General features: G+C 33.4%; 2 protein-coding genes and 1 non-coding gene across 3 annotated transcripts; 1 reads left to right on the top strand and 2 right to left on the bottom strand.

Moving 5' to 3' along the window:
• Positions 1 to 277: 277 nt before the first annotated feature.
• On the bottom strand, positions 278 to 1,458 carry LOC127083259 (uncharacterized). The gene has a single exon (XM_051023552.1). The coding sequence runs from the start codon at positions 1,248 to 1,250 to the stop codon at positions 312 to 314; it is 939 nt and encodes a 312-aa protein (XP_050879509.1). The 5' UTR covers positions 1,251 to 1,458; the 3' UTR covers positions 278 to 311.
• An 18,603-nt stretch (positions 1,459 to 20,061) lies between these two features.
• TRNAN-GUU (transfer RNA asparagine (anticodon GUU)) lies at positions 20,062 to 20,135 on the top strand. The gene has a single exon. It is a non-coding gene; the product is annotated as a tRNA-Asn (tRNA).
• Positions 20,136 to 20,800: 665 nt separating this feature from the next.
• LOC127086594 (probable ribosome biogenesis protein RLP24) lies at positions 20,801 to 23,869 on the bottom strand. Its single transcript, XM_051027376.1, has 5 exons — positions 23,709 to 23,869; positions 23,356 to 23,465; positions 21,615 to 21,728; positions 21,397 to 21,533; positions 20,801 to 21,196 (listed from the first exon to the last, which is right to left on the bottom strand). The coding sequence occupies exons 2-5, from the start codon at positions 23,434 to 23,436 to the stop codon at positions 21,040 to 21,042; spliced, it is 489 nt and encodes a 162-aa protein (XP_050883333.1). The 5' UTR covers positions 23,437 to 23,465; positions 23,709 to 23,869; the 3' UTR covers positions 20,801 to 21,039.
• Positions 23,870 to 24,843: the final 974 nt, after the last annotated feature.

The following is a 24,843-nucleotide window of genomic DNA, read 5'->3' as shown; positions in this document are numbered from 1 at the left end:
TTCTTCTGTAAAGGCCAAAAGCAATTCAACCACTCCAACCACAGTCTCAATTTACCTTTTCACAAAATCTTCACTCATTTTCATGTCTTCATCATTCACTTTCTCACATATAATAAAATATTTTGTAGTAATGCTTAGACTTAGTTATAAGATACTTAAGATTTGTTGGATTGATATGATCAATGTATGTATAAATTATAATGTGTATTCATTCTAAGTAATAACCATTAAAAATTAAAAATTCTAATATACGTTTGAATCAATACTGAAAGAACAATAAAGAAAAAACAAAGATGAACAATGAGGTTTTTTTATGGAGTTTTACAAGCATAGATCAACAAAGAAAACTCATCTCTATTTTTATCTTTCACATCCAATTTTTCCTCTAACCATAATCTATTATCCAAACCACTCCTAGTCCTAAACATAAACACAGCATAACCAGAAACACCTTTGAAAAACCAATTATGAACATCCCAAAGAAAATCCACACACAATCCATCTACAAAAATTGTTTCATTCCCTCTAAAATTCCACTTCAACCTCTTCACACATATCACAATCTTCTTATCAATGTAAACATTCAAAACAGGTGATTTAAACCCTTCATTTTCACCATTGTATTTAATCAAAATATCATGAAATGTTCCACTTTCACAGAACTTAGTTTTAGTTGTGTAATGAACTGTGTTACCTGAAAAATACTCACTTCTTGAAAAAAGTGAAACTTTGCCTAAGAAAGTTCTTTTTCTCAGCTTCTTTGTTAAGTTTTCTTCAACTTTGTCACCTAAGATAAGACCAAATTCTGAATCGACTAGAACTGTAACATAATATCCATCAACAGGTTCAGGACTAGTTTCATATTTTGCATTTGAAAGATCCCAAAAGACTTCAACTTTTGAACCATGATGAATATGTTCCACTTCAACCAACTTGCTTCCTTTTTTCTTTCTGAAAAGCCTTGAGTTTGTGTTGAGTCTGAAAACTCTTGCAGCTAGTGGATCTTCTTCTTCATTGAAGATTATTGTGAGTCCTTGATTTGAGTGGCTTTTACTCCAAGTAACTGTGATCAACATCTGTTTTTTGGTGGAGAGGATTGCTTTGTAGATCGATGAAACTGAGTTTTGTGTTGAAGGTGTGAGATTTTGAGATATACAAGATTTGTTTGAATAGCTAGAACATGATGATGAGGAATGTGACACATTCACTGCATTCTCATTGAAACAAGAAATTATGTTTGATACATTCATTTTTGCAGAGAAGGAAAATCAATGAGAGGGAGAGAAGACAAGACTATATTACAATATCATTTCTATTTAACTTCACATTCTTCTATCTCTTTCTTACTATATTATAAAGAAAAACTAGTTTTTTTTATGATGGTACTTACCTTATATTATACTATAGTTATATTAATGTCAACTTTAATGTGCTATCATATAAGAATGTAAAGAATAGAAGATTGAGCAAAAGATAGGTTATGTGTTTTTATAATATGTTTTGCCAGTTAATACTATGATTTAAAAATTGAAAAGGAAGAAAAAAAAAAGGCTTTATTACTTGAAAAAGTTGGCCCTCCTCATATCCTATATATATCTTTTAGGTACTGTTTGTGACATGATCATATGTTGCTTTAAATTCTTCAACAAAAAAACATGTTGCATTAAATATGTACTTTGGTTTGGTGATTATGAAGAATCATAAATAAGGAGAAAGTGTTAGTGAGTAATTTAGGAGAAAGACTAGACCATAATATTCTAATAATGAGTTGTGATTGCAATATCAATTTTGATAGACTAATACAACATTAAGAATTGCATTGGAGGTGAATAATTTGGCTTAACATTAATGAAGAGAAAGAGTAGTATTTTTTCAAAGAGTTTAGCTTGAGAGTCAAGTAACTAACTATAACTAACCATGTTAACTTTAATTAACTGAGCTAATTATAATTATAATGAATATAGGTTAATAGTCTCCTTCAAGTTGGAATGTAGTTAACGGAGGTTCCAAGCTTGGACATGATGAGAGAAAATGGTTTAGGGTCGAGAGGTTGGTGAAAATGTCGGCCAATTATGCGGAAGATAGAATGGGTAACAGTTGAAACAACTTAGCAAGGAGTTTTTCGCGAACAACGTGACAATCGATCTCAATATATTTTGTTCTTTCATTGAAGATGCATTGACAGCAATGTGTCGAGCGGATTGGTTATCACAATAAAGTAACGCACGTGTGATGAAAGTGACATGAAAGTCATGAAGTAAGTAAGTGAGTCATTGTAACTCACAAATCGTTGAAGCAAGAGCATGGTATTTAGCTTCCGGGGAAGATCGAGAGACGGTGATTTGCTTCTTTGACTTCTAAGAAATCAAGGAATCTTCTAAGAAGATGCAGAATTCGGTGATAGATTTCCGTGTGCCACTGCAAGCGGCCCAGTCAAAGTCACTGAAAGCCTTGAGTTGGAGAGTGGATGTTGAGGAAAGGAATAATCCCTGAGAAGAAGATTGTTTGATATACTTTAGAATTCGATGAGCAGCCTGCAAGTGCACAATGGTAGAAGTAGACATAAACCGACTCAGTTGTTTCACCAAGAAACCGATGTCTGGTCATGTTGTGCACATGTAGATTAATCGACCAATAAGCCTTTTGTAGGTGGTTGCATCAATGGAAGAAGAGTCATCGGTGGTTGTAAGTTTGTGAGATCTTTTCATGAAGAAATTTAATGGCATATATTTGTTGGCAAATGACAATTCCTTGAGGTGATCGAATAACTTCAATGCCAAGAAAGAACTACAAATTACCAAGGTGTTTAATTTTGAAACTACAGTCAAGTTTAAATTTTAAATTTTGTATCTCATCAAGTTTATCGCCTGAAATAATTAAGTCGTCAACATAGATCAGAAGGATGGTAAACCTTTGATCATGAAGTTTGGTGAAAAGTGAATGGTTTACTTGAGATTGCTTGTAGTGTAAGAAAAGCAATAGAGATGATAGTTTGGCAAACCGTTGTCGGCTAGCTTGTTTCAATCCATAAATGGATTTTTGTAATCTATAAACTTGGTTAGGAATCGATGGAAGTAAGCCAGGAGGAGGTGTCATGTAAATCTCCTTATCAATATCACGATGGAGGAATGCATTGTTGACATCAAGTTGGATTAGGTTTTAGTTCTTAGTTGCAGTTGTTGCCAATAAAAGTTTCACGGTTTTCATCTTGGCAACAGGTGAAAAAAAATGTCCATGTAGTTAATGGCCTCAGTTTGTGTGTAACTATTTGCAACCAATCGCACTTTATGTCTCTCAATGGAACCATTTACATGTCTTTTTATCTTATATACCCACTTACATCTTATAGGTTTCTTGTTAAGGGGAGAGAGGTTATGATCCAAGTGTTGTTGTCTTGCAATGCTCGCAGCTCATTCGGCATAACTTGTTTCCAGCTATCTTGTTGAGATGCTTGTTTATATGATGTAGGTTCAGTTTGCGAAATAATAGTAGAGATATAAGTATTATATGTTGGAGAGAGATGATAGGTGTTGAGGTCATTTTGAATAGGGTATTATAGTGTATGGATATTGGTTTGTTGGAAAGCAATGAGGTTATTACAAACAAATTCCTCAAGTCTCTTAGGTTTGTGTATTATTTTGTTGGAAATTCAAGAAACCACATATGGGAGTTGGATGTGTCTGGTGGTGAAGTTTGAGAAGTGGTGGATGTGGAGTTTTGTGGATTGGGTTATTTGGATGGAGGAACAAGTTATGGTGGTGGTGAAGAGTTGATGAGGTCGTGAGTGGTAGGGGGAAAATATTTATTGGTAGGTCATGAAAGGGCCCTAAATGTCCATGTGGATTAGCTTAAAATAAGATATAGTTTGAATATTGCTTAAAGGAAAATAAAGTTTTGTTTGATTGGCATAATGGGAAGAATCACATGTGGATTTAATAAGATCACGCACAACATAAAATCTTTTTTGAATTCTTTTTAATACATTGTGAGATGGGTGTCCAAGTCTATGATGCCAAAGACTAAACTTACTTTTTGTATCAGTATTATAAGAAAAAGCTAAGTAAGAGTTTTGACATAAAATGTACAAGTTATTATGAACATTAGCAAGACCAATCATCTTTAATGAAGTTTGTTCCTGAATAACACAAGAGCAATGATAAAAAAATGAGATGACATTTATTATGATATGACAGCTGACATGAAGAAATAAGATTGATATGAGAGAGAAACATATATGGTCAGTTGCTCTTGTATCAAGGATCTAGTTATGGTTTAAACTACTATATGTTGCATGAAGTGAAGGATGAGTCAACCTGAAGACGATGTATTGATGTTGTGGGAGTCAACGTAGGTTGATGATCCAGCTTTGTTGAGCAGGGCTATGAGTTTGTTGTACATGTTAGGTGACATGTCATCTTTGTTAAGAGATTGATTAGCAATGCTGACAACTAGAGATTGAGCATCATCAATTGTATTAACATTGTTGGATGAGTCAATATTGTCTTTTAACTTGAAGCATGTGGGAAAACCGTGTTTGAAATAACAAGAATCAATGGTATGCCCAGTTTTTCCACAGAATGAGCAAATATTTTATGAAGGTTTGTTTGGAAAATCGATTTTCCACGACCTCTGCCTTGCTTAGGAAGAGATCGACCAACATCTTGAGGATAGTTTGTATTAGCCATCATAATCTTGGAAGATTTATAAGAAATTAAAGAGGATACTTGTCCTTATTGTTGTAAGATATATGAGAAGACTTTAGTAACATCAGGTAAAGGTTCAACCATGTGTATCTACGACTTGGGATGATTGAAATCATCATTCACACCTTTCAAGAAACAAGTAACATATTCCATGTCACATTGTTTCTTGATGGTGGTGTGAGCTCCAAAGCTACAATGTGGAAGAACCCTCATGGTTTCCAAATCTTCCCAAATATCCTTTAATTCATTAAAGTAAGCAGTTAGTGATTTGTCTCCTTGCCTCATGGAATGAATCTGTTGCAGAAGATCTGACAAATAGAAGTGATCGCTTTTGGAAAACTGGTTATTCAAATTCATCCAAAGTAGTGTCGCACTGTCAACATAAATGATATTAGGAGAAAGCGTTGTAGAAATCCAAGAAAGTACAACATTGTTGCATCTTTCCCATGAATCAAAGAGAGCATAATCTTTTGGAGGTGTGGTGCGCTTTCCATTGATTGATTTGATCTTGTTCTTGCTCAAAAGGGCACTTTTCATCTAATGGCTCCAAGATTCGTAATTATTTTCAGATAATGGCAGAGAAACAAGGATTGCACTGGGGTTTTCAATAGGATGAAGGTAATATGGACTGGATTGATCAAGGGATGGATTCTTGATGGAATTGTTGTTTGTGTTCTTATTGGTATTTTTGTTGTTGTTGTTCTCTTGTGTGACGGAATCATCATGATCATGATCTGAATCCGCCATGGTTGAAGCTCAATGAAAGGGTTTGTGAAGAAGAATAAGAATAATCTTCTAGTTACTCATGTTACTTATACCATAATACAACATTAAGAATTACATTGGATATGAATAATTTGGATTAACATTAATGAGGAGAAAGAGTGGTATTTATACAAAGAGGTTGTTTTGAGAGTCAAGTAACTAACTATAATTAACCATGTGAACCCTAACTAACTGAGCTAACTATTACTACAATGAATATATGTTAATATAGACGTAAGCATTTATAGTTAATCGATAATACCACAATTGAGGTAGATTGGTACGATTACCAGCATAGTCAAGCGAGATCCAACCTAATATTTCTCAAGTCTTTTGAGGTCAAATTTAGTAGTCAAGAATTTGGATTTAGCCAAAAGAAAAGTAGAACTAAAAAAAGGACTTCATAGTCATTTTACCTATTTTATAATGCATCTAATCAAGGAAGTCATAATAATATAGCCATGAGTTAAGGAAGTTGCGTACTTCTGGACTTTATCAACCAAACATGTGAAGGGACATGAAGCGGTAGACAAACGTAGGGCACAATGTATCCATAAATTGAGAAATATAATCACACACTACCAGCGTAAATAACTGAATGAGGCAACATTTTATTGTAAGACACGATATTATGATCAGTAGGATAGTTTCCTCTATAAATAGTATGCTCTATTCATTTCAACAAAGATCCAATCAATCTATTTACACATTCTATTCTCTTTATTTTTATTTTTATTTTTATTTTTATGCACTTATTAGACAAGTAGTAAACTCCCCACATAAATATTTAATTCTCTTTGGAGAAGTTAAGAAATTCATAGTTCGGAGACATAGTTTCTCCATTAGCATTAACGCTTTTCTCAATGACTTTCACAGTTCGACAAACTAATTTGGCATACACAATGCGATACTACGGACAATACCACTAAAAATTTCCAATCACCAGTCATGACTATGTCTGGCATATGCACCTGCGTTCTGGAAAGAACATCGACAATGGATTAACAATCACCATCATTTATGGGGAGGTTAGGCCAATAACCACCAAATGAACCTCTATAATTAGAAGACATTCCAACGACAATTCCTCTCCTAATTTTTTATGGAGCGACAGTTGTTTCCACCTAAAGAACCACTAGTGATGACTATGTCTTTCATTATACAAAAATTAGAATAGGGGTCCATGATATCATGTATAATTCCTCTCAATAACTTATTGACATTGTGCAACTTATGTTTCCTAACGAGGTCCAACAAATCAAGGAGTTGGAGGCCAAACGAGCTAATTTAGGTGACAACTTTGTCACTTCAATCACACAAAAGGGTCAAAGAAGGAAATTCTAGGTGAGCATTGTTCATCAAAACCATCCAATCTATATTATAGTATGAACTTCCTAGGTTTAACTGACTCCTATATAAAATATATATTTCACTTCTTATTATTTCCAAACAACTACTTTTGCCACAGCTAACCTTAGAGGAAACCTAGTTCTAAATGATACTTATAACCAAGTTATTATTCAACTTGGACATGTGCATATGAAAAAGAGGCCACATGAAATAGAAGGGTAAATTAGAATGCATGAAGTACCGTCTTATGACCATATTATGCAAACAAACAACATGTCTTATGTTGTAGGACACACCTTTGGCTTATCAGCAAAACTTCAAAGATAAGTTAGAGAATAGTTGATTCAGCATCTAAGGATAGGTATCCAAATTGTTTTTGATAATGCCCCAACATGTTTTCCATGATATGATGTAAATGGACCACCCTTATGGGGTTTTACAACACCATAACTAGTCGTGGGTTATGCAGGTGAACAACCATAGACCATTATTCCACTTTATCAATGTAATTCATTTATGGTATGTGGAAATCCTAGGAAAACAATGTAGAAATAAACCAGGAGCATTCATAGGAAAATCCCCCACCCCATAGTCAATTTCAACAATGCTTCCAAAAACTCGTGAATTTCATAGTAGCACCCATGAATTTCTTTTTCTTGTTTATACAAACCAACACTTCTTTTTTTTTATCACGTTTCCTATTTTCCTATTAAATATAAATGTGTATTATCAAACGCTCTAAAAAAATTCTTTAGTCTTGTGTCATAGAAGTTTTTTTAGATCCTTCAAAGAAAAAAAGGGGGGGGGGGGGGGGTCAATGATAATAGCTACTTGAAATGATTCATCTAAATTCATACATTCAGGGATGATTTCATGTTCTATCTTCTAGATTTTTAGGGACTGAGACTCTACGAATTTTTCATCAGTCATCTAGTACTTAAGGTAGTGCGTTACATCAATTTTTTGTTGCATCAACTTCCATAGTGCCATACTTTTTCAAAGCTTCCCATATGTCTCTGGAAGTATTGAAGGCATTATAATATTCAAATAAGGCATCAATCACATCATTCATAATATAGTTTATATATATATATATAGTCATTATAATGACATAGGAATGCTTTTTTATTTGTTTTATCCTTTTTTGCTTTATTAGTTGTTTCGTCTCTGACTAACGTGCTCGCAGTCAAGACAGTAAAAACCTTGATCATTATTAACACTACTATAATACAAGGCTTATACCTCAATTGAAACAGGGATTTGACCTCGGTTTGGAGGACGAGGTAATTAAGGATGTCATGGAAAGTGTGTCATATTTCCCCTCAATTGATCTTCTACCCAAGGAAAAAATGAAATTGGTCATTGGTTTGATCCCCAACATTTAAAATAAAAAATTCTTAATTTTATATTATTTTAGTTTCAATCTACAAAGTATAAATTTGTTGATAAATTTTGTATCTTCTTCATCATCATTATGTGTTTGAAGTTGTCAAAGCTCAAATTCTAAATTTTGTTGAATACTTATTGCTTTTAAAGTTCAATGATTTTTCTTGTATCTGTTTCTAGTATAAAAATAATAAATGTTAGATGAAGAAATTAATGTTAGCACTTATAAGATAAGAGTTATGTAAGGAATCAACCTTTAACTTAGAACTTTTTTTGATCTTGCAATCCATCCCAATAATTCTTTCCACACTTCTCAAAGTTTTCATTTCACTGTTTTCAATCTAAATGCTTCCATTATCACTGATTGCCTTTCAACGCTTTGCATCCAAGATATATCCTTATGCATTCACTTTCTAATTGGTTGGTGAGGATTTCACGCGGACCACTGATGTTTCATGTAGATTGTGTCTTACCAATGTATTGATCGTTGTTAATTTATAAATGGACAACAAAGATTTTTTTATAGACTAAAATGAAGGTGTCACTTTTTTAATGAATAAAACACAAAGTTGTTGGTGTTGGGAAATGAACTTTGTGTCCCTGATAGACCTTTCCCTCCATTTATCAACCCAACTGAGAGAAAAGACTCCATACATATCCGAAAATAAAATGGTGGATTGTAAGGAATATATCACTTACATCTTCTTATCATTCACCAATTTCTTTTTGGGTTGCAATATTTTCTCATCATGATTATGAATAGGTTTCTCAATATTGTCAACCAAGGAAAGCAATAAATCATAGAATTTTAGCCTTTGATGATAACATTGTGAACTTATTCTCAAATTCAACAATGGATTACACGAGATGAAATCAACAATATCAACGTCATTCTATGAGAATGATTGTAAGAGCAGAAAAATGTTTTGTTCAAGGTTGGTAAACCTTCAACAATTTTTCAGTCTAGCAATTCATCCCAAAGAATGATGTTTATGAGTTTGAAGCGGCAATGAATGAGTTAGGTTTTGGGGGGAAACTTAATGAAGGAATGATTTTATAGTAAAAAATGACTGAATGAATGTTTCCCCTCGGTTGTTTGTATATATGAAGGAATAGATGACTTAATTTTTAATTAAAAAAATAAAATAAAAAGAATGAAGCCATTTTAAAATAAAATAAAAAATTAACTACATTTGTTGGGATTCGAAGTGTGTCTCTAAGATATTTTACCCCTCGGTTGTTTGTATATCGGAAGAAATGGATAACTTATTTTTTAACTAAAAATAAAATAAAAAGAATGGTGCAATTTTAAAAGAAATAAAAACATAAACTACCTTGTTGGAATTCGAAGTGTGTCTCTAACATAGTTCTCCCCTCGATTATTAAGTTCAAACGAGATAATAGACAATTAATTTTTAATTAAGAATTAAAATAAAGTAAGGGTGTCCAATTAATGGGACTTTACCTCGGTGAAATTCCTGACGAGGTAAAATTTCGTTAGGAAATCTATTATTTGTGGTAGTGTAAGAAAAATATAATCTTTTAATGCCCCTTTTTGAAGTAACTTCTGTTAAACCTAAAAGTATTCTTGAAGTTAGAAACAATTAACCTGTTAATAATGATTTCTTCTGTAGACATGGCAGAAAGAAACGACTACAAGAAGAAAAGAACTAGCTAGTTATAGAGAAATGATATCTAATATATGCTTTATTTCAAAAATAGAACCCAAGAATGTGAAAGAAGTCCTCACTAATGAATTATGGCTCAATGTTATGCGAGCTTGTTCATTTTGAGAGAAAGGGAGTATGGGAACTTGTTCTTAGACCTAATTCAGCAAATATCATTGGCACAAAATGGATTTACAAGAGTAAGACTAGTGATAATGGATATGTTACTAGGAATAAGGCTCGCCTTCTGGCTCATGGCTACACTCAGATTGAAGACGTTGACTTCGATAAAACCTTCGCTCATGTTAGTCATTTTGAAGCTATTATATTTTTTGGTTGGATCATCATCTCTATATAAAGAGATCATTCACCTTATGGCAGAGACATCTAAGAGACAAACAATCACGGCATATGAGGGTTTATAAATTTGAGTATTGTATTGTGTTTTGCTAGTGTAAAACTCTATCATTATTATCCTTTTCTACTTAAGAGATAAAGAGCTTTTATTATGTACTCGTGAAATTATTCACGTCTTAATCATTGATTCTTACAAACACATAGGAGAGTGTTTGAGTGAAGGTAAGGGGATTTTAGATTCAGGGAGGCTTGAGTTGAAATTCACGGATAATATCCAAAAAATGAAACTGAACTGGAAGAGTTCAGAGGATACCATCGTGTTTGAAGGTGAGAAAAACACAAGAAGGGGGTTGAATTGTGTTGACTTTTTCTTTTCTATGCTTTTCAGCTTCTGCTTCTGAAGTTTCTCAACCAGAGTCTGAAGACTTGGTTCAAAGTCTGACTAAAAAGACTAGGTTGACTTCTGAAGGACCTTGTCAGATTTTAAACTAGAATGTGATTTGGATGATCAGGGTTGACAGCAGCGAAACATTAAGTGTAGAAGCAAGTAAAGTAAAGTAAGAGACACAAGCAGTTATTATGGTTCCTCTCACAACTTGATAGTAGTCTAGTCCCATTGTACTTCCGAGGAATTTCCAATATAACCAAACTGATTATAAATGCTTAAGCACGTAAGCAAGAGACTTTTTTGCTTACACACATGTATAAGACTTCCTTGCTCAAACACACAAGTTTGAGACTTCCTTTCTCAAGCACACAAGCTTAATACTTCCTTGCTTAAACACATAAGTCTGAGACTTCCTTTCTCTAGCAGACAAACTAAAGACTTCAAATTCTTAATCACTAAAGCAAGATACTTCTGACTCTATAACAAATTGTTAAGAGATTTTGGTAACAATTACACTTGATATACAATCATAGGTGTAAACATAATACAACTTAGGAAGACTCTAAGACTTAAGAACTTATCAAATATACAAGTGTTAAGATGTTCTAAGTTTAATAATATTTACATAGTAGCTTCTCTTTTATTGTCAAGTTTCAGAGTCTTGTGGTATAGTGTATTGTTGTGGTGAACTTATTCTTCAGGTCTGGAGCTCCTTATATAGAGAGGGAGAAAAAAGATGTTGAGTACTTTCACCAAAAAGGTTGTATAACCTTTTTACTTGATTAGACACATCAAGAAAACACCTTTCTACAAGAGAAATGATCCGTTGAAGATCATACAACCAAGAGAGAGATATTTCCTTAAGTATTCACGTGATCAAAAAGGTTCTGATTGTGTCAGAGTTACCTTTGGTGAAGAGCTTTTCCTTCAGAGGCTGACTTCCTATAGACTTCACTCTTCAGAGGCTGATCACGTTAGAGTCGACATCTTGGCTTCTAATGCTTCATAGCCTGGGTCATCAGAGGCTGACTTTCTTTAGATTTGACTTCTACAGGGCATGGATCTCCATCAAAGGCAGAGTCTTCAGAAGTGATCTTCAGAGCCAGAGTCTGATCTTCAGATTTAGATTCCTTAAGAATTTCTTCATTTGTTCTTAATGATATAATTCAGCATACTTGAATAGATATTAGAATACCCAATTGTTCTTTAAATACTTTGTTATCATCAAAACCCAAGGGATATGGTATCAACAAATTTTATTCCAACAATCTCAATGTTGACTTTAGGATCAGAGGTTTGTAAGTTCCCCCTGAGTCTAATAGTCTAAAGGGTGAGGTTTGTAAACTAAGTCATATCCAAGTTAATTAAATTCCTTTAATTAACATGTTGACTTCAGAGTCTGTGGTTTGTAAGCCCTCTCTAATTCTGATAGTCCAGAAAGTGAGGTTTGTAAGCTCTCCCCAAGTCCTATCCATGTTAATTAAATTCCTTTAACATATTCTTTAGAAATTATATTAAGCAGTAGTAGAATAATCGTCAAATTCAGGTGCTTAAATACTCTTTATCTCTCCCCCTTTTATCATGAAAAAAAAAAGATAAATAAAAGAACAGAAAAGATACTAAAGAAAAATTTTCATTAACAAAAAAAAATGCAAATGTTCAGAAAAGATAAAAACATGGGGTGACTAAATCCTAGAGCCTAAGGTTTCTTCAGAATCTCCAGAATTGCTTTCAGATCAACACCCATGATATCTTGTATGGAATTCATAGCCTTCATCCTATCATTTATCTTTTTCTGCTTGATAGACATGGCTTCTTAATTAGCAGTAACAGAGGTCACCTTTGCTTCCATAAGCTCTTGTCTCTGACTGGTGGAGGCAACAGACTCTGAAGAGGCATACTTCAGATTCTGAAAAACTGATACCACGGTGGTTGTGAGAGAATCCCATTTAGCAACATAAGTTGTTGGGTCAGAATTTGTGGTTCTCTCAGCAACCAAAATTTGCATTGTATTAAAGAAAATAGTTTGGATTTTTTCCAGTTGCGCTTGGATATAAGGTGGAGGAGGTGGAATTTTTGTTTGAGGATGACCAGATTATGAGGGAATGGATAGGATTGATGTGTAGGATTATGACATAGCATCTGTTATTTTGGGGGAGGATGGGTGATGGTTTGATGGATGATTCTCTTGGACAGTTTGGTTAAGGTTGGTTTTAGGTTGAGGTTGGTCCAAAGAAACTTATTCAATTTCAATCTGAGCTTCGGAGGTAATTTGAACTTCAGATTGATTCTAAACAGGATTAGGTTCTGGTTGAGGTGTAGTCTTAGGTGATGGTTGGGGTGTAGGTTGAGGTGAGGTTTGAGGTGTAGGTTGGTGTTATGATTAAGTTTCATATAGGTGTTTAGGTGAAGGTTGGGTTTTTGGTGGAAATTCAGGTTCTAGTTTATTTAAGGTTGCATGTCCAACTTCATTCTGAATAGATAAATTATTCTATTCAGAAGTTGCATCAGTGGAGCATGCTTGGTCAGTATGTAGGTCTTGAAGGGTGAAGGTTTAAAGAGGGGTAGCTTGGATATGTATGGAAAAAAAGGAGTGAGATTCACAGGTTTGAGATTAATACGAGCAATGAACTCAACTTCTGACTTAGAGCCAGAAGAAGCCTTCCTACTAGAAACATCTATTGGGGTTCAAGCATGGTGCTCAGAGGAGTAGCTTGTTCAGAATCAAAAAAGTATGTTAGCCATTTCTGATCATTAGTGGATTCACCAGCATAATATTCAAAATCAGCTAAATTCATAGCTTTTTATATAATCTGGATGATAGGAGTTGGGTTAGGAGACTCCACCAGAGGTTCTAATTGTTGAATAGGTGATGAAGTGTGTTTTGGAGATTGTTTGGGTGAAGGGTTGGGTGAGGGTGTTGGCAATTTTTTATTTAAGGTCGAATAATAAAAACAATCTTCAAAAATAGTTTAGATTGTTACCTGTCATATCAGTATCCATGGCATCTGGTGTAGTTAGATTCTCTTCACAAATAGTTTCAGAAGCAAGGTTGGTAGCAGCTTTTGATATAAATACTATGGTATTTCAGAAGCTTCAGTTTCAGGGGGGGGCTTAACAAACTTCAGCCCAGCTATGACTTCAGCAGCTTGGACTTCAGCAATCTCTAGAAGTTCTCCTCCAAAAGCAACTTCTTTCAACAAATCATCAGAGGTTACAAGTTATTTCTCTACATGTTTCAACAGAGATGAGTCGAAAATTTGAGCTCCCTTGAGAATAAATCCTTCTACAAACTTCTGAGCTCCAGCATCTGCAACCTTTTTCCTCTGGACCAAAGATACCCCAACTACATCTTCTTCCTCTTCCTCTTCCTCTTCAACTTCGGTAGGAATAATCATCTTCCTTAACTTCTTCTTCCTTACATGTGTGACAGAAGATGAATATACCTTATGAGGAGTTCCAACTTCTTGTCTTATTGAGCATCAAGACATTGGAGGCAACTATCTCTTCTATTTTCTTCTCAATCTCCTTTTGTTGCACAACCTTCTTGTTATGAGGCTTCTGAACTTCCTTCTGGGCCTCAGAAGCCACCTGCTTTCTCTTCTTATAGGGCATATGCATACTAGCTAGTTCATTTGGTAAGTCTTCATATCTCATAACCACACCAACATCTTTTGTTTCCATCTCAATGTATATCCTAATTACCTTGGGATTGTCATGCTTGGTAATGACATGAAATCCTAAAGATAATCAGTTTTAGAACTTATGACTCTGAGAGGCTCTTTAAATACCACCACTTCACTTTCTTCAGAAGGTTCATGTTGGCCAGAACAGAAGCAGAAAGAATGTTCTCATGGATCTCCTCCAGATCCTCATGATCATAAATAGTTTTAAGGGAATCAATCAAATGACCCTGATGAAACAGTTCAGACAGAAGTCTAGCATATGGTACTTTATTCTTATTGTGCTTCTTTCTTTCCCTGATAGCCTTACAAAGATGGTGGAAGATGTAAGTAGGGACATTTATTTTGTCTTCATTGACCAAGTAAAAAATGAAGTGCATGTGATCTCATGAAATTTGATCAGTGTTGCCTTTTATATGGATCATACAGCCAATGACGATTTTGAACAAAAGCTTGAAATTAGTCTTCATATTCTTGACCTTTCCAAAGTTTGAAGAAGAACATGTATCTTCAGAAAGCTCAAACAAACTTATTCTAATGGCATCAGCTTCATGATTGGTTTCTTTTGTTTACAAAATGAACCTTCCAGTGTGCTCCCTCAGAAGCTTGGCAATAGTCCTCTGAGTGATGGTTACATCAACACCCATCACTACTGACCTAATCTCCACTTCTTCAAATTACTTCAGGCCCATTTCTTTTATGTTTTTCCCCTTCAAGGATTTTTCATTTTGCACTTTCAAATTTTATTCCATAGACGCAACAAGTTCATCATAAACTTCAACCCTAACCCAGAAGTCCCTTACCATATGGGGGTAAGTTGGTTCATTCAGCATATCAAAAAATGAAGAACGTTCGTATACTCTTAAGAAACTCTATATGTCATAACCGTTATGATTGAAGGAGTCAAAAACAACAACTTATTCCACTATCAGCTACAAATCAACCTTCTTGATATTGATGGTTATGGATTTGATAGTTAGACTCTTGCCAGATTCGACATTCATGCATGCATGTTGAGAAGATGATGAAGCCATTGAAAAAGGGGTTTAGGGTTTTTATGGTTTCTTTTGAAATGAGTTGTTTTTCATAGGAGGTTTATAAAAATGAAAGTGTGGGAAATGAGAGAGAGAGAGAGAGAGAGAGAGAGAGAGAGAGAGAGAGAGAAAGAGAGAGAGAGAGAGAAGTGTGTGCGTCTGATACAAGTAGAGTGTTTTGAGTGAGAAAAAAACAATCTTGATCGAAACAAAACTTAAGACAAAGGAGGCAGAGTGCACAGTATCTAAGACAAAACATCATGATCTGAAAGGTTTTTACCCAACAGTTACAATCCAAGTGTCAGAGGACTTTTCAAATTTATGACACGTAAGTGGACAGTTTCCAGAGGCAGTTGAAAATTTTTGTCCACTTATGTGCATATTAGAGATAGTTAATCTTATTCTGGGTTTTAAAGTCTGAGATCCTTCAGAGGCTCTTATTCACCAGAAGTTGGTTCAGAGCTTCTAATTGTAGTAGCTTCTGAACATCATCAGACTCTGCTTCTCCAATCAGGTGTAAGCACATATTTTAAAAGATTTTAATATGTTTGACTCTGATATAGAATAAGATTCTTTGTAACTCTGATAGAAGCAGTATTATCACAGTGAAGTGTAATTTTACTTTCAAAAATATGAATTTCTTCTGACTGATATTAGAATATCAGGATTAGAAATTGTTGAATAGAAACAAAGAGATAGCCATATCTTTCTTTGTTCAGCTTCTGATCTTCTATTGAGATTGTTCTTGAGGAACTACATTGTTCCAACAATGCTCTTATGATAACCATCAAGTTTTTTCAGATCCCATATCACTTGGATAAACTTCAGAGATTAGTTAAGCATCTGAAGTACCAGCTTCTAATTGATAAGCTTCAGTCATTCCAATACCAGTGATATTTTCTTACCGGCTTCTTCCAGACTCCACATTTTCTTCCTCCTTCTGAGTTGGGATTTGGAATATATGCCTTTTTGTTGTTATAAGTTGTAAGCAGACATTGTCCTAGAACTAGAGTCGTTGCTTTGTTCTTTCCTTTCAGCATATCTGCAACAAAAATAATTTCACTCTTTGATACCCATACTCTTATGGATCCTTTGAGGTTAGTTTTACTGCGCTTCCTCTTATTTTGAGCATTTTCTTTGTAATAAGGCTTTGGATTATTCAAGACTTTAGATTTAAAAGTTTATTGTCATGAATGAGCCTTATTTTAATATTTTAGACCTTTTAGAACCTTGTAACTAGATGTCTTAGATTTTATCTTATTCAGAACCTTTGACTTTGAGGTCTTAGGTTCTAATTCTTTTAGAACATTTGACTTAAGAATCATTGGTTATTCTTTCTTCAGACCTTTTGACCTTGAGGTCTCAGGTTCTGATTTCTTCAGAACTTGTGACTCTACAATTATATGTTCTGATTGGAGTGTAAAGATTTGTTAATACATTTTCTAATTTAATATTAGAAAATAGTATTAGAAGATGGTTAATATTGTGTATTTTATTAATTAAAGAAATAATAAAAGTGATTAATAAATTATAATTAAAACAATTGATTAATAATTTACATTTGTATGGTTAATATAATGAGAAAGTTAGTTAATGTCACAATTTTATATTTGTGTTACATAATAAATTTTAAAAATATATATTTTTTATAAATAATTTTATTTATTTAAAAAAAGTTTGCAAAATAAAAAAGTCTTCCCTGTACAAATATGATTAACGGTACATAGTATTAAATTTAAGTGTAGAATATGGTGTCAACATAGCATAAAAGATTTAAGAAGCATTCATAAATATTCTAATAACTTTGTACTCGCTTAACCTTTCTTTAATTTGGGAGAACTACGTTGATTTTAAATTACACTATCGAGTAAATTTGATCAAATAAATTATTCACTTTTAGATATAAACACTATCTAATATAATTATCAATATTTACTTATGTATTTTAAATAAATTATAATATATTTATTTTAAATTATTTAATAAAATAAAAAATATTTTTTATATTTTATAAAAATTGAAATTAGTTGACTCAATAAAAATTTTGATTTAAAAAATAAATTAATGAAATTCACTATATATATAATAAATTATTTAACAATTTAATATATTTTAAAGTAGAGGTGAGGAGAATCTATCTTAAATAACTCCTATAGTTGGTGTATCTTCATTTTCTATAAAAGTGTTTATTTATAATAAAATATATACATTAATTAATATTATAAACATATAATATCATCTAGTATTAATTATTTTAATGTTTGTATTGTATCGTGTCTACCTTAATTAGTTTTTGTTGACACTCTCTGACTTAACATAAGCCGGCCGGATTAGAATTGGTCCTTTTTTATTTTGGTACAATATTTTATTTTTATATAAAATAAAATAAAAAACAATTGGTATTTTTTTAATATTATTTATATTCCCTATATATAAGTAAAGGTCCACTAGGGAATTGGCTGGGAATTAAAACTTCAATTTAAAAAGTGTTAAACTTGCTCCAACAACAATTCTTAAATTTTGGATCTGTGTGTTAAGAAATTGCAATTTATCACAAACTATCATAGTCAACTCTTTCTTTCGAGTGAATTTCCACAAAACGAGTGGCATAGTGCCCTTTGTTTTTCGACGACGTGACATTTCTATTATATAAATCTAAAAAGTTTAGCCATACATATTCTAATGATTATTAATAAGGGATATTATTATTGATTCATCACCATCAATTGTTTGCGTTATTTTATAAATTTTAAAAATAAAAGTTAAATTTATTTTAATATCTAACATCTACGATTAACTGAATGTGTAAAAAAAAATTACATTGTCAATGTATTTTAATTAAATTATATTAACAATATTAAAATGAATAATATATTAATTCATCTTAAATTTTAAAGTGTTATACACTTATACTATATGATTATCAGAAAGAATGAATTTGCAGTTAGTTGTGATGGTTCAAAGTTTCTGATGTGATGTAGACGAGGCTGAAATGCAATGCTAACACTTTAACATTTAAATTAGTAAAAGAGTTAAAATGAGAATTGCGTGTAAATGATTTGAATATCTTGAGAGTGACGCGATTTTCCTTTAAACACGAAAGATGGTTGGTGATTGTATGCGCGTGAGAAGTGGTCAACCGTTGGATGGATTATGGGAGATTTATATGGAATCTTCGTAATGGATACTTTGTGACGTGGAGAGAAAAGAGCATGCTTACTCTACATATGGTAGCTTCCTACTTCACTATTGGCCTTTCGCTTCTTAGGCCTCACGGTCGGCTCAGAATAATTGCCCCCCAAACCTTTATCTCTGCTTTGTAGGACGATGGTTTGTGACATACATTGTTAGTCGATCATGGTATTTGCGGACGTGGGTGTCTTGGAGGGGTAGTGTTGCTCTGGGTGCATTAAGTGCTACTTTTGGAATTTGTAACGCGGCTGATAACGGGCTATATTGCACGTCATTTATCAAAAAAATTGTCGAATTCTGACAATAATTGAGCGAGTTAGAAGCATTTAAGTGAAAAAGTTGGAGAAAAAAACGCTTTTGGGTGAAGAAAATGACTTAGTGAGAAAATTGATGAAAAATGATCCAAAACACACTAAAGTCCCTGAATTTTACGCGGCCATATCGCGCCCACGCTGCCTTTAACATGCACGCGCTGAAAAGTAATGCACCCACGTTGAAGTAATAATGGCTCAACGTGCGCGCATTGATAAGTAGCGCGCCCACGTTTATTTGTTTGCCTCATACGTTTTTCAGCAACTTTATGTGTGTGTGTGTGTGTGTGTGTGAGAGAGAGAGAGAGAGAGAGAGAGAGAGAGAGAGTAGGGGTTAGACTACCAAGTCCATAAAGTGACGTTTATAACAATTTTGGGAGCTTTTGGAGGTCATTGAAGTCACTGGATAGATTCTTCTTCAGCGATTTTTTATGCTTTTTGCATCTACAATATTGGTATTGATTAATTTCAGTATGAGTAGCTTGATTCCTCTAGGTTAGGTCAAATTTGATGATGAACCTATTTTTGCTTGATTGGGACGTATGATCGGATGATGTTAATGTTATTATTCTAAGTTGTTGTTATTATTCAGTTAATGATTGTGCGTATTGCTTTTTTATTGTTACAGAATTTGAGTTGATATTGATAAGTAGTTACTACTGACCCTAGGGCTATTTATCTAAACTACTTTAACTGTTGAATTCACTAATTGATAGTATTGTTAGGAATTAACCTGCTTTGTTACCTAATTTAACGAAACAATTAGCCTGAGGGATCAGGGAGTTTACGCCTAGATTATTAGTGAGCTACACGCCAATGAATTAGGTGTAGTGGTAGAGTTGATTCGTCGTACAACTTTGTAATCAACGCATGTCTGTTAATGTGTGTTTTATCAATCAAGTAGAAATAAGAGATCCTGATAATGTGACTTGACCGCTTTTCTCATCATCGATATAAAGTATTTTCTATCAAAACGAGCTTACCCCCCCCCCCCCTACTATTTTTATTTACATGGCACAAAATCTCTTATTTTAAGTTCGCAATGATTACTAATCTATACTTTTTCTGATAGGGACTTATATCATCCTTTTACATATAGGGACTTATATCATCCTTTTCCTGACGGTGAAATGGACAATGATTACTAATAATACATAAATGTTGGTGAAATAGATAAGTCTTGATAAAATATTATACATCATTCTTTAAAAACTCAACACAACAAGCTGGAATAGCTCAGTTGGTTAGAGCGTGTGGCTGTTAACCACAAGGTCGGAGGTTCAACCCCTCCTTCTAGCGTTTTCATTTTATTTGTATTTTTTTCATTAGAAATGCTATGTCCAAACTCGGTAAACAGAGCTTGCAACTTTCGTTTTATAATGTAAAAGATTAAATATGCTATGTCCAATAATTTAAGCAACATATTTCAAAACTTCTTTTGAACTGATCCCTATCCCTCAACAGAACCATTGTATTAAAAGACATTAGCGTTTTCATTTTATTTGTATTCTTTTTCATTAATATTTGCAAGTTGCCTCTTTCATAATGATCTTAGAACAAAGCTAGATTAGCAATCTGATTTATACTATAAACACATTCTCAAGTATTATGTTGTAAGGTAGGAGTCCTTACAACCTAACTAAGTAGGTTAATGCCCTAACAAAATTATATGCTGCCACTAAGATCAATCACAAACAATAGCATTTCTTGCAATTTAACTAGTGGTCTTGGTTGCCGTCTAAAACTATAGATACAGTAATGTTAAATAACCTTGAATAAGAGTGTTGGGTCACCTATATGTAATGTAAAATAACAAAATTAAATTATTTCCAAAAATTACCAACATTTCATCTTCTATCCATTGAAAGATTTTTAGAAATCTAAACAAAACATTTTCCAAGAGTAAACAGAGCTTGGCACTTTCGTTTTATATTGCAAAAGATTAAATATGCTATGACCAATAATTTAAGCAAAATATTTCAAAACTTCTTTAGAACTAATCCCTATCTCACAACAGAACCATTGTCTTAAGAGACATTACACCAAACATTCACCCAAAAATTTGTGCAAAAGCTACAACATTCAACTCAAATTAATGATCACAAGGCCACAGGTAACTTGGGCCTTATGCAGAAAAGTAACATAGCCATAAATGTTATACTGAAAACAAAACAAAAAAACATAAGTGCAAACATTGATAGAATCACTCTTCCATGAGAGGATTCTCTTCTGATTGTTGTTGGGAAACCTTGACTTTGATCTTCTCCTGTTGTAATGCGGAAGGAGCTTTGACCATATGGATGCTCTGCTCGTACTCCTTCTCTGCCTCCCTCTGCACTTTCGCCTTGTTGCCTTTCATCCTGTTGAAGTTTTTACAAATTGTCAGAGCAAACCAAACCAAGCCAAACGAAAGAGATCTATTGTTTTGACACACTAAAACCAGACAGCATAGTTGACACCGCATAAATATAGCATGATAAGTGTTGACATTAAACCCGAGAGGAAAAAAAAAGAAATATAAAAATCAGAAACTAAATACAAGTAGAAGTCAAAGAAAGACCTGTTCTTATGGTGTCTCTCCTCCCTGCTAACTCTGATTTTATCAATCTTAGGAATGGCCTTGAGTACGCTATCAGCGAGATTCCTGTCATATCTCTCAGGCCTGTTTCGCTTTCTCTCAAACTCAAAGGTTGAATCCTAAAATAAGATAAAACAGTTCAGAAATATGTTCAAAACAAGACAATAAAATTAAACAGATGTAATTTCAAAGATAATAACCTGTGTCATATCCTTCCCATGCACGCGCCTATATGCCTTGGTCCATTTTACTTTACGAGGATTCCTCTTCATTTTAAAGTTCTTGTGGCATTTTGATCTACAAAACCGAAAAATCTGCACAAAAAATTGGATGTCAAAAATCAAAACAATAAGCTTGTAATAAAAGAAATTTAGCAATGGTGGGCTAGCTCATTCTTCCCTTGATGCATTTATCAGCTCAACTAACTAATGCAGACTGTCAAGATGATATGCAGGTTCTGACGGCCACTATTTCTAATGTACATTGGGGCCGCCCTCCTGTGGGCTGGTGCATTTATCAGCTCAACTAACTAACGCAGACTGTCAAGATGATTTGCAGTTTCTGACAGCCCCTATTTCTAATGTGCGTTGGGGGCTACGAAACATAGACTCCGACACGGACACTGGGACATGACAAGAAACGGACACTCTGATATGTCAAAAACATAGGATACCACACTACTACATATATGATAGTATTTGTACTTCATTTCTCCATTTATTATCAAAAGAGTTAAATTAAAAATATCCTAATCAAAATTAGGAGTGTAATCGGTTCGATTTAGACTGATTTTTGGTCAAAAAACTGTCTGAACCAATGATATTTCCATTTGTTTGGTTTGGTTTGATTCTTAGTATTTTTCTAAAATGAAACCAAGCTAATCGGTTTGCTTTGGTTCGGCTGATCGGTTTATAATGTTTTTTTCAAACAATATATTCATTAGTGTATTCTCCACGTGTTTTTCGGTGTACTTTATGCTATTATTTTTTAAAATAATACATTTCATGTAATTTATTTCATGCTCTATTTTTTCAAACAAATGACAAGTTATTCTTAATCCATACGAAACAATGATAAGAATTCGATTGCATTATGACATAAGTTCACTATCAAATATAAAAGTCGGCACTTGGTATCATAAGGTTGGGAAGGGATTTGAAGGCTTAACTAATAAAAGACAACAATAACAACAAAAAATTTCAATACACATAAATAAACATATCTCAAACCTCAAACATACATTAAAACTACTTTGCAGTAAGACTAGAAGAAATTTTGTTGAAAAGAAGAATAAAAGTAAAAAAAATGAAAATTAACGAAGAAAATTTGAACAGGAAGAAGGCAACCATAACATATCAGAACGACAGTAAAGAGAACAACAGTGGTGGTGAGTGGCAAGAGCAACAGCTGGGCGAAAGCATGTTCTTATAACTTATGGTTTCTACTTTCTATGATTTGGAGTTTAGTTCTAAATGTATGTTTTGTTGAAAGGAAGGAGATGTAAACAAAGATAGAGAATGGTTTAACCGATACAAAATTTTGACTTTATGATGGGTGGAATAAATAATTTAGAGCCTAATTATAATTATTTGTTTGCTTCATTGGTGGTTCCTAAATTTTAAAACCGGTAACCTACCAACCACATCGATTTTATTAGGTTCTGTTCGATTTTGGAACCGAACAAGAAACAATCGGATTTTTTTGGTACACTTGTCTGACTTTTACAATATGTGGTGTCGTGTACAAGTGTATGCTCTATGACCACAATCAATGCCATCTCGGATAGGCAACACACTTATATAGGCTCCATAGTTGAGGATTGTCTCAATTTGTTTACTAGTTTTCAAAGGATACAAATTTCTCATACTAGACATAAATTCATGAAGTTAAAGTGAATAAAATCATAAAGATTTCAAAGATATGGAGTGAAATTAAAATTACCTTTGCATCATTGCGAACAAATTGGATTCCATGTCCAGGGTATACAGTTGAAGAACAAAACCAGCATTTCTCCAATCTCATTGTGCCTCCAAACTAGATAAAGCACTTAACTAAAAAAAAGTCCAAATTCAAAATTAATAATAAATAAATATCATTGCACAAAATCAACAAAGGATGTAATTAAATCAACAAGTATTAAGCTACTACTACTACTGGCATCGTATGAAACGGCGTTGTTTTGGTGAGAATTGGTTTAGCCTTTTGCAAGGGTAAAATAGCGATGAAATCGCATCCTCGCGCATGAAAGGGGGAGGAATTTTGACAAAAATGTAAACGGAGAAATAACTACTCACTGTTTCCGATGACCGACGATGAAGCTGCGCTGCGTTGTCCGGTAGTTGAGTTCTGCGGCTCGAGCTTGTTTATATATGCGAGTGTAAAACGAAGAAATTGTTGTTTTGATGGAACTGTTGATTTTTTTATTTTGTTTTAGGGTTTATATTTTGTATTAATTGTGAATTTTTTTTTAACTTTAATGGCATCTCAAAAAACAACAATTTTAATGCAAAAGTTATATCTATAATACTAAAAAAAATGGATATCCACCCAATTTACTTAATTAACCAAATTAAAAATAATATAATTTCGTTTTACATATCCTTAATTATAATTTTTCATTGTTAATAATGATTACTACTCATTTAAAAAATTGCATGTTTAATGTAAATTGTTGAACCGAATGTCACTTTTTGCACGCGCATAAAAAAATCTTTTCATATACCAAGATGCCTTGCATAGCGTCATTAGAATGGGAATCATCAAATATCAGGAACACGTAAGGTCATTTGCTTCACCAATGCAGAATGTAAATTCATGCCAATAGAAGTATGAATCATATGTAATTTACAAGCAATCATACGAAACGACTTCGACCCAACTTGCAAAGGTGTCTTTCATAGAGAATAAGAGAACGATGCATGGTGATGGGTATAGACACACTAAGGAGAGAAAACACATTGACATCTTTTTGTCTCTATTGATTTCACCCACATGTTTCACATACTTGTTGCTTTCACCTAAGAAATAACTACTTAAATCGAGGATAGAAAATGGGTCTTGTTAAGCTTTGATTCAAATCAAGAAGAAACTTTGATTCAAGTCAATTTGAGCGGAGCCCAAATATGGAGGCATTTGATGAAAATCAAGATTTTCACTTTATTCAAATCACACGAGGTTGTGATTCGAATCATGTTCATTTTGTGATTCGAATCAAATTGTCTAAAAACAATTTCCAATTTTCACAAGGCTTCTTATTCGAATCATGATTAACACTTAATTCAAATCAAATAGCTCAACATCCATATTTAATAGCTCTAACTTGAGATTCAAGCCACGCTTGATGAAATGACAAAGTAGTAACACACTAATTATTGAGCAAACATGATTCTTAGTGGTACAACAACATAATAACTTAAGCGATTACAATAC

This window comes from Lathyrus oleraceus, chromosome 5 (genome assembly GCF_024323335.1).
Source record: "Lathyrus oleraceus cultivar Zhongwan6 chromosome 5, CAAS_Psat_ZW6_1.0, whole genome shotgun sequence".
Classification (NCBI taxonomy): Eukaryota; Viridiplantae; Streptophyta; class Magnoliopsida; order Fabales; family Fabaceae; genus Lathyrus; species Lathyrus oleraceus.
Note: the sequence above shows the minus strand (reverse complement) of the source record. Positions and strands in the feature narration are given on the sequence as shown.

Bases quoted from the DNA above. Each gene is read 5' to 3' on its own strand.
- LOC127083259 (XM_051023552.1), bottom strand. From the start codon at position 1,250: ATGAATGTATCAAACATAATTTCTTGTTTCAATGAGAATGCAGTGAAT.
- LOC127086594 (XM_051027376.1), bottom strand. From the start codon at position 23,436: ATGAGATTGGAGAAATGCTGGTTTTGTTCTTCAACTGTATACCCTGGA. The intron at 21,729-23,355 runs GTAATTTTAATT...TTTTTTGTGCAG, and splicing joins TTGTTCGCAATGATGCAAAG to ATTTTTCGGTTTTGTAGATC. The intron at 21,197-21,396 runs GTCTTTCTTTGA...AAACTTCAACAG, and splicing joins GAGAGACACCATAAGAACAG to GATGAAAGGCAACAAGGCGA.